Source organism: Rhynchophorus ferrugineus, unplaced genomic scaffold, assembly GCF_030347505.1.
Source record: "Rhynchophorus ferrugineus isolate W39M unplaced genomic scaffold, kcgeb_rfMv2 rfM3, whole genome shotgun sequence".
In the NCBI taxonomy this organism is placed as follows: Eukaryota; Metazoa; Arthropoda; class Insecta; order Coleoptera; family Curculionidae; genus Rhynchophorus; species Rhynchophorus ferrugineus.
Genome location: NW_027472582.1, coordinates 2728762 through 2739998, shown reverse-complemented (window position 1 = coordinate 2739998; position 11237 = coordinate 2728762). Strand labels below are relative to the sequence as shown.

The window sequence follows — 11237 nt, the reverse complement described above, 5'->3', positions numbered from 1 at the left end:
AGATCCCTATGAAGAATATTTTAAAAAGCAGTAAGCATTATTTTAAAATTAACAATCTTTAATATCAAAGGCGAATTTAGAAAACACAATCTTTATAAGTAATTTTTTGATAAACTTGAAATATTAAGACATTTTTATAGTATTAGAAAACTAAAATTATTTTTTAAACAAGAGTATACATAATATAAATTTTATCAACGTAAACACATTTTGTTAATTCAATGACTTCTTCTTCTATGTTGCCATATTAGTTAAAAGTTTAATTTAGACCTTCTCATAAAGAGGTACATATCCTTTTGGTGTGGCTTGAGCCTCTTATAGTGTAGTGGAACCAATCACGCAAACTTTTATTTTTGTGGTGCACTATAAATACATTTATTTATTCCCGAACATGACTATTGTGTTTGATAGTATCTGAATCGTAATATTTTATTTTAAAAATTTTATAGGCCCTAATACATAATGTTTTTTTGTAGCATGATGAGTTAAATTTTATGTTTCCGAAGTCAAAAATTATCTCTTTCAAAATATAGCAAAAATAACTTTCTTGTGATCTAGTACATACCAATTGTATACCTCCATTATCGGAAGTAACAAGGGGAATGCCACTGTTCTCGAAATATTGCACATCATTTGCGTTGATCATATAAACAGTACCAGATGGTGGATCATCTCGTATCTTCAAATTCTCTCTGGCGGCGCTATTCTCTACACCGCTCATTTCATTGTTGGGTTCTTCCTCCGCCCAGTTCTCGATAAATTTCTTCAAACTATCTGATGGGGAGACTGTATTTTCTGACATTTCTTGAATATCTTGCCCTAAAATGGATTCAGATTATGTAGAATGTTCGTTATTACATTATTTCACGAGATTCAAACAACGATAAAAACAAATGTGAGATTCTGAAATTCGTTTATATTATGCATATTTGTTTTTCTGGATTACTAGTATTTCTTTGATTTTTTTCCCTATTGATATTTTATCAGATCATAATTTTTAATGTTAAAAGGACCAGGCTATCCTTTTGCCCTTCAATTAGATTTTTTTTAAATTTATTACCCTTTTACTGTTTTGGCATATCTGATTCTCATCATCAGTTACCTTCCAGGGTCAGGCTTGTTTTTTTTTTGTATTAAAATAATTTAGGGTAATATAATATGATCATGGTTTTATTGTTTTTTTTTTAAACTAGTAGTTTAATTAAAAATTATTTCAATATGAAAAACATCTATTAAAAAACCATTTCATCAATTAGATCTATTCTTTGTAATCCCATAATTTGTCTTTAAATTATTAAATTAATATATAATTATGGGTAGATATTCATAGATATTTCACTAGAACTTCTTCAATTTCAGAATATCTCTCTTTTAGTTGTTAGCCTTACGTGATATACCTCATCAATGAAATCAATTACCTGGTATTTGGTGATGACCTTGAACATACTGTGGCGGTCTACAAGGTTGTGAATACATTTCCTGGGGCATCCTACGATGTTGATAGTGTTGAGAATATTCCGGTCCACCATACTGTGCTTGGTAATTGTGAGGTGGGGTTATTTTCTGGGGAATGTTACAGCTCATATGGGGCATGTGCATGTTTTCCGGATAACTTCTTCTAGATGATGGAGACATGCTTCGTTCCATCGGATGAAATCGGCCCGGCATCGGAGGCATCTGATTAGTTCTGGGGTAACTGCAGGTCGCTGACGGATAATTTGGATAATGAGAGGTGTTCATGGAGTATGGAGGATTAGGAGGATACTGATTTTGTTGATACATGGGACCTATAATAATAATGCGATGGAGATAAGTTTAGAAAATAATCATAATAATGTTTTTACCTGGATAGTATCTGTTTTGTTGAGGATATACGGGTCTTTGGTCCATGGTGGGATAATTACTCTGGGTGTCCTGTACGTGATGGTCACTGATGATGGACCTAGCCATCGATGGGTCTATTTTGCTCAGTTTATTTAAGAAAGGATTATCCGAAGGGGTAGGGGTGTTGTATTTCCGAAGCCCTTGCGTCATCATTGGATTGAATTTGGGTTGCATTGGGTGCAACAATTGCTGATACTGATGTTGTTCCTTCGGGAAAAAATGAGATTCTGGTTTAAAACCAGGCGGATGGATCTAAAAGGATATAGAAAAGATGTTCAAATATTCCTCAGTAATTTTGGTAATTATTATATTTTACCTGATTAGTATCTTTATGTATATATTGCGAATTATCATGGAGGTACTGTTGGTGGTTGGGTAAATGACTTGGATATGTCGGCTTCATCAGATGAGCCTGTTGCATGTTGCACATCTCCATGTAATCTTTGGGTTTTGGTTTTTGTATCACAGATGTCGTTATATGGTTAGCTTGTGAAGTTTCTGGGGGATTTGAGTATTTAACTTGTGAACTGAAAGACAGCGTCGACGATCGATTAAGGCCTGTTAATTAAAACGAGTGATCTGGGTACCTGTAGTCCGAAAACTGATGTGTTGGGTATCTGTAGCAATCGTTAGAGACGGGAGGGTAGGAGTTATGCGGCGGCATTCGTCCTACCTGGCCATCTGGGGCCTGCTTTTGAGACTGATCCAGATTCGATTTGTCTACATCTTTTTTCCTAAACTGCCTGAGGGAGCTGGTTGTTGACCCACCGTTCGGCTGTGAATAGACAATTTTATTTAAGAATATTTTCAATTATTGTTCATATTTATATCCTAATAAAAATGGTACTGTATCGTATTAGCAATAACCTTAACATATATTCGATCCATTATAATATCGGCAGCATGTATTTTTATTAATGTGATAAAAAAAGTAAAACTTTTAAATATTCTTTATTGCAATTTTAATTATTACAAACTTAATTTACAAACATCATCAATATACAAAATATAAAAAATAGGCATACAAATATATTCCAAACATAATATTTTGAACTGAAAATCATTTTATTATAGTTATATACTATAGTATTTTAAATTAGTATTTTAATAAAATTTGGCCATATATTTTAACAGGATTATTAATACCAGAGTTAACTTAAGAAATATATGAAATGTATTAGTTGCGAACATTTATTAGTGCGGAAAATTGGTAGCTGTATATATAAACAACATTCATTATAATATATAATGGCTAAAGTATTATACATGGTCCATAAGTATAACAATGTTCTTTAATGGCAATAGTTTTTGATGGTAGTTCCAATTCCGTTAAATAGTTCCTTGCCTCCTCTTTATTGATGCCAATATGTGCTTTGCTGCTGTTTGACAAACTTATTAAAGCTTTGACTAAGACCTTTTTCACATTTTTTTTACTTTTCATCGTTTATAAGCATTCATTCGAAAAATACCTGGAGTTTGTTTCGTTCCAGTCGCTATTCACAAAATGAAACTCAGCTAATTCAATTTTTCGCTGTTATTAGGCCTATAAATTAGTTTTAGAGGATTTTTTTAAATTTAAAACTTTATTGTTAAAAACCGATGCAATGTATTTTATTTAAAGTATTGCCAACCGATAGTTGATACTTTGTCATATATTTCAGAGATCTTTTTCGCACTTTTTTTACTTTTCATCGCTTATAAGTATTCATTCGGAAAATGCCTCAATTTTGTTTCCTTTCAGTTACTAGTCACAAAAGCAAACGCAATTAATTCAATTTTTGATCCATGAATCCACTAATTTTTTGGTATCTTCATAAGAAGTCACCCAGATAGGACACGACTCATATGTCGAAACAAGTAGTACTTAGAAGGAGCAGGGTCTGGAGAATATGGCGGGTGGGTTGGCACTCCTTCATTTTAATGTTTCCCAGTATGTTTCCACCGGTTTTGCAACATGTGGTCGAGTGTTGTCTCGATGGTGTGATGCTGAGGAATAATATTGTTTCGTCTTTGCTCGTATTTCGGACGTTTTCAAACAGTGGTCGGCACAAAGGTATCAGTTGACTCGATAGCGATCCCCATTCATGGTTTCATCAAGTAATGTCTTCAAATCACCGTCTTCTTATATTTAAAACGTCGAAAATAGTAAAATACGAAATCGATGGAGCATGGTTGCTATAAGCTTCACACAGCATTCAATGATCTTCAATTGCCTTTATCTTTAAATTTGCTCGATACAAATTGAGACATTTTCACTGCACTGGAAAAATTTCTCTTGACATTTCGGCGGAATGGCGAATACTGAAGGAAAGCCTGTTGGTAAGGCTTCAACATGAAGTTGGTTACAAATGTACCCGATGCGATTTCATACATAGTAACGCCATCTGTTGTAAATCCTTTCAACATTAACTTATAGGCCTGATTAATTATGGTAACTTCATTCCTGAGCTTTCTTGGTATCCAGATTTATTCTAATCCAATCTTTTTTATGGTAAATTAGTTTAGTTCTGTAAACATTAACTTTTCTTCAAATAAACGAAATTCTGACATTGGTGTTCATTAAAGCATTTATTACCATATGCACTATAAAATTTTCGACGAACCTGCTCTATATTTTTCCTTTTTCAAACAAAAGTAAGAAAGAAAAATTTGACGAAAATGACTTTTTGGAATCATTTCCAACTGGAAATAATTTATTAACGCGTTGCAGTATAACTTCAATCAATAAATGTTGTAAAGGAACATTATTCAGTAGTTAATATAGAAAGCTTATTGACGATTAAATAACATACCTAAGAAACAATATAAACCATAAATATAAACAAATCAAACAAATTGCTAGTAAAAGACACTGATTAATAACCAGCAATTTCAAATGATACCTTACGTCATTCGGAAACACTTGCATTTTACACGTGTATTAACTAACGTTACTTGGATAGTGTCCAATTGTTAATTGACCGAAGATACCGTTATCTCATTGACACATAGTTAACTTTGTTCTAGCATTGTTAACTCATTAACAGATTTTGATATCATCCTCAATTAGTTTTAAACACCTTGTCAAAGATGTTCACATTTGATTTACGAGCACTCTAGTAAATACAAAAATCAGAAATGTCCTGCATGCAAAAAATTATAAACATTTCTTTATCTATTATACAAATATAATTGTTTTTGTTAAATATTATCCAATAATAGTAGTTACATAAAAGAACAGGATCTATAATGTTTTACATTAAGGTGTTAAAATGATATAATATTTCGAGTCCATGCATGGGTCACAAAAAGAAACAACACGAATGTTTATCAAATCATTTAAAAAATGATGACATACGAGATGGAACTTACATGTTATATTTGTATGTATGTATTAGGACCGACTAGTTTTTTCTTATTAAAAAAAAAACATTTAACCTTTTAACTGAAAATTGACCGAAATAAACGAAATACATTTTTTATAGCGTGTTTTTTTTAATGAGTGTATTTATAATTAAGCTTTTGACTGTTAGTTTTTGACAATATATATACTTGTTTCATAACAGATTTTGAAGAAATGTATGCCATATAGTCTTATATAGAGGTTTAACTTAAATAGCCAAAACCGAAAAAAATGTTTTGTAAAACGAACGCAGACAGTGAGACCATATCCAGAGTCGTTTTTCTTGCAAGAAATAGCACAAGTTAACTAAGTTAAGGATGTGTGTATGACAATTATTTATATACAGCATTTGTCTTCATATAAAGCATTGTTTGTCACTAGAAAGTGCCATCAGTTAAAAAAGAATGTGCATTGATTAAGATACTTATAATTAACTAGCGACCCGCCCCGGCTTCGCACGGGTGCAATGCTGATACTAAATTAAATACACTACAGAAAAAATATGAACGTTGTATATAAAAATATAGCGGCCCGCTCCAACTTTGCACGGGCATAAAATATATATGCCTATGTCACTCAATGAAAACATGATTAAAATCGATCCAGTATTTTTGTTTCATTCATTACTGCCCTTGGCCTGCACGCATTAAATTTGGAGTAAAACAATTCCTCTTCCCCTATACTTACTATGAAGATTTCCTGCTATCTTTGGAATATCTAAATTCATACAATTTTTATTACATTACACATTTTTAAACGCAAATTTTAAATTTGTAATATCTCCGAAAATATTTGTTTAATTTACATGCTGTAAGGAACCATATTGATCTATATTAATTGCGCACTGTATTTAAGGTACTTAATTCGATAAGGATTAATGTCGTATTGCTTAAAATAGCTTCGTAAATAAGCCTTTTTCTCACGTAAAAAGTAAACAATAAAAATGGTTAATGAGCGTTATCCCTAAAAGATAAACATATACCATCGCGGACTTTTTTGTAGACCATTTTATGGTGTACAATACTGTAGTACATTAATTTTATCTAGCTCGTAGGGTTAGGCAGCGTTTTTGCTAATTGCTAAATAAGCCTAAAAAAAATAGGTTAATTTACGACATCACGTTAGAAACCTCTAAAATTAGCAATGTTGCCTTAGTATATTATGCATGTATTATACACATAAACCTTCCTCTTGAATCACTCTATCTATTGAAAAAAACCGCATCAAAATCCGACAAGATGGTATCTCATGATTGTTTTATTATATTTTTAATAGATCTTTAGGCTGTCTCTTTAACTCCCCGATTTTACCATAATAATAGCACAGAAGCAGTAAGTTTGATAATGAGTTTTGTTGTTCGTGGTCTTTAAAGTATTACTTTTTGGTTTGTTTTCTGCATCCTGACGTATATTATAATATTTAACTGTTTTAATTATCCATTCCACAATATTCACAATAAAAGTAAAAATAATTATAACTTGCCTCGATACATTTTTGTGTTGAACAAGTAAAGAAAATATTAACAGACACAGATTTAGTCTGCGTTCAGTACGAATGTGGATTTTATTTACAGGTGCCTGTAATAGTAATTTAAACAAACCAATAATAATAATAGGACAAGTAACTATACCGATTTCAATGAAGAAGTATTGCAACTCTTTCTAATCAGGACGCAAACTTGATGATTCATCGATTTTTGGTGGTGCACTATTATTGCAATACCAAAAACAATGAACTGTAACATCATTTTGAAATCAACAAAACAACAACAGTCAGCGGTTTCAAACAGTTTTCGTTATAGCAGTCGACTATATAAAAGCTTACACGGTTGATAGTTTATAAACGGAGAAAGTATATAAGCATTTAAAATTTCAAAAAAGCATAACATGTCTTAATACGTCTTAGTATCATGGTCTGGAAGTCGATTTTGTAAGTATTTGTACGCTACACAGATATATTACAAATATTCATTTTTTAATGCATAGTTCTTTATAAAATAATAAATTCTTCTATTTTTTAATTGTTAATTGTTGTTTCTGTTGTTAATTGTTAACAGGCTGGCTTTGGATTGATATTTTTTGGTCATACTATGTTTTGGTAATAAAATTACGGGTCCTTTGTTAAAACTCACAGAAAAATGTATTCAACATATATTTCGATGGTTTAAAAGAGGTGAGATGAACTGAGGATGAACCAGTTGAAAGCAGATCTAAATCAAATACAACAGCTTGCAATAGCACTAGATATGCATTAAGATGCTTCCGAAAAAGAAAGAAAAATAGAGACCTTAAATAAAATTTTAATGTTTTTTTGATAAAACAATTGATAGCACGACTTGTCGATGAGCTATTAATTAAAGTTCTAAATTTTTGTTCGTTTAGTTAAATTTACCACAAACTAAAGTCAAGATCAGAACCTCTTTAAGTTAGGAAAAATGAAATATTTTTAATTAAAAAAATTGATTATTTTTTGATTGACATTCACACTCATTGATTACAAAATTTTTAAATAAAATTAAATACTATATGTAGTACTTTGGTCTGTTAGTCTTTATATATTGTATAAAAATGAAGTCTATATGTATATCTCTTTTATATATACTCTATATTATGTATGTTGCATATTATTGTTATAAAGACGATTAACAGTAACAATGAGACAGAAACATATTCGAGTACAAATATCAAAGATTAAACTCAGATCATTATTGTAATCTGTTGAATCAATGGTATAGTCACACTTTTGCGAAAAAAAAAACAATATACTTTACAGAAAATAAAAACATTCTCCATCAAAGTAACGAAATTGTTCATATATCTTAACTGTAACACTGTAACAGCTAAGAGACCATTGGAGTGTTTGAGGAGAAATGTGGCGGAAATGCGTAACATCTTCTGGTGAGTAAGTTTTAGTGAGGTAGGTTGCTTAATGTAACAAAATGACAAGATATAGAAGTGCCAATAACACTTCTACACAAATATCTAATAACGTCTAATAACATAATCTTCTAATAACACAAATACGGCGATTGTTTAAAAAAAATTTTATTGAACAATCTATATGGGAAATAATCAAATCGATTTTATAACAATTTTATTATAATTTTATTAACCAAAGCTGAAAATCCAGGTATATAAACTATATTTTATGTATATATGTAATTGATAATACAATTTTATGCTAATATAACCAACACTAGTTTACTACGTAACTAAAATTAAAATATTACAAGCATTCATTCATATTCACTAGCTCATTTTGTTTAAAAAATGATTCGTGCAAATTTAGATTCCTTCCAATGTTTGATCACATATTTATGGCTTAACATTTTATTCCCTATGACATACAAAACAAAAACAAAGGCACACATAAAATAACGAAAAGTGCAATATATATTGCTTGAATCCTAATGTTACCGAGGTTAAAAAAATATATCTGTTATGATGAGGCATTTTAAGTATAATTTAGACAAAAAGGCTATTGTGCTGACCTGGTCAAGGCTAAAAATTCTCGATCTAAACTCGTACACTTTATTTAACATAATAATTTATAAAAATACACGGGACATAAAACAAACAATGTCATGTTTTAAATATTTTTTGGTATATGTTTATACTTTAAACATAATAAACTATTTAAATCAGAGACCCGTCATGGTCAAATATTTGGTATATTAAATATAATTTAATGTAAAATACGGTTATTTTTATTATATGCGACATTCACATTGGTATCTCACCAGTAAATATTAGCGAAGTAACTGTAAAAGGGGTTAGTCGAGCGCAAGTCTAACGTACAAAATCCATAAAATCTATATTAACCAGTATCCCATTAAAATAAACGTAAGGATGTGAATAAAAAACATCTAAACCTTTATTTAAATCTTAGGTCTATCCTTCCTTTAAGAATCTTCCTTTAAGAATCGTCTTTAAGACTTATTAGTCATTGTTTTCCAAAATTCACTTAATTTTATGTAATGTTTAATACAAAAAAATGTTTTTAAAATAATTATGTTATATTAAGGGTTTACTGCTTTGTGATATTTTTCCAATAATTTTATTGGCCTAACTTATACATAAACTATTAAAAATCATTATTCGTTATTAATGTTTTTACCAGGCTGTCAAAACTTGTAGCGTATTGCAACTAACATTATTATAAGACAACGTGGTCGCCTATAACTTTGCTCACAGAAAAGATAAGTAAGTTTGGTATTCAAAAAAAGTTTATTTGGTCTTTACATTTTTTTAATGGCATTTTTCATGACATTCTGCAACATCTGAGATTTCACTGGACGATTATGATATTTTGAACGCAATTTCCGCCGAGTGGCAATAATGGAACGATTATTTTCAATAAATATTGTCACTCTTTCTGCTCGTTATTGTGGCGTATATTTATCTAGAATAAAATTTGGACGTCTACACACCACAATGGTTTAAGCCAAATAGAGCTAAACTTCACATAACCAAAAAGGCGCGCAATCAAAATGGTAGCAGGACTTTTGCCCCACCTGTCTATCCTTGATTTCGTGGAATATTAGAAATCAAGAGCATCCTTTAACTAGAGATTAATACATCCTTATATAAGAATTTTATTCAAGAAAGTGATAATCGTTGAAAAACATTGGAAAATTATCCAGAAATACCTCATATAGTTCAGAAAAATGGGTGAAAGGAAATACCTATTGAAGAAATAAGAGGCAGAGATTGCAGAAATTATACAAATACATTGATAGGTTTTTCAGACTGGTTTAAAACACAGTCTGCCGGTTTAAGTATGCAATGTTATTAGTTAGCAGTCATTTTATTTTATTGACATTAAGCTCCAATATAAAAATGTCAACTTTTGTGCCTGAAAACGTGCATTAGCGGTACGTATTATTTTTCTTATTCAATCAAAAGAAAAAAAGAGCTGAAAGTTATCATTTGGTGATAGAAACTTACGGTCGGCATTTTCTAACCTTAAAAACAGGTGAGACATAGTTTCGGAAATCCGAAAGATGGGAAGAAGGGTGTCACACCAATTCAATGACAGGCAAATGGAAAATCGAAAAATCGTGAGATGAGATGTGAAATTCTGCATCAAAGGTACGATCGGAAGTTATTTCTGCATTTAATGGTGATGGATGAAAACAAATGGATTTATATTGAAAACTCTAAATACAAAAAATCATGGTTATTACGTGGTGGAGCCGACCGATCGACCCCAAGGCCAAATCGTTTTGATCGCAAGACGATGCTCTGCGTTTGGCTGGACCAGAGTGGCGTGGTGTATTACGAACTATTGAAACCTGATGAAGAAATTAATAGTGATCGTTACCGACAATTCTTAATCAATTTGAACTATACATTGATCAAGAAACGTCCAGAATGGATCCGAAACCATGGTAAAGTAATTTTACAGCTTGACAATGTGCCATCTCATAAAACAAAACCGGTCAAGGAAGCCTTGAAAGCTCTTGGATGGGATATATCATCGCACCCGCTATACTCTCTAGACCTTGCCCCGTCCGAGTATCAACTTTTCGCGTTAATGGGACACGCGCTTGCACAGCACTTCGCCAATTTCGCAGAACTTCGAAAATGACTGAATGAAAAAAGGACAAGACGTAGAGATTCAAATGAAAAATACTTTGTATAAATAAATGTTTCGATATTCTTGTAAATTATCATTGTCATGCACACCTGGTAATTATATAGATTGTTTGAGGTATATCTGAGAAATGAGGGAACATACGGAAAATCTTCTTTTATGTAAAAATAACAAAATATTAAAATGAGAATTTCCAAAAAAAGCTTTTTTATTCCATAGAGCTCATTACACATCATAAGTTTATATAAAAACTATATTCATATATATGAAGATCTCCCTTAAGCGACAAACGACCATTTTGAAAGAAAGCACAAATATTTCCGATTATCTTCAAACGTAAACATAAACTTGGCCATAATACTAACATATATACCAT

The 11237-nt window shown here is 31.1% G+C and overlaps 1 protein-coding gene across 3 annotated transcripts in view; it reads right to left on the bottom strand.

Annotated features, from left to right (window-relative positions):
* LOC143192686 (uncharacterized) overlaps nt 1-11237 on the bottom strand; it is a 76540-nt gene that overhangs the window by 6579 nt on the left and 58724 nt on the right. For all 3 annotated transcript variants that reach the window (XM_076398180.1, XM_076398179.1, XM_076398182.1), the window contains exons 3-7: nt 2472-2659; nt 2201-2411; nt 1845-2136; nt 1419-1787; nt 566-819 (exon numbers count right to left, since the gene is read on the bottom strand). In XM_076398180.1, coding sequence (XP_076254295.1) covers nt 566-819; nt 1419-1787; nt 1845-2136; nt 2201-2411; nt 2472-2659 — 1314 coding nt within the window. The remainder of the gene's footprint in view (nt 1-565; nt 820-1418; nt 1788-1844; nt 2137-2200; nt 2412-2471; nt 2660-11237) is intronic.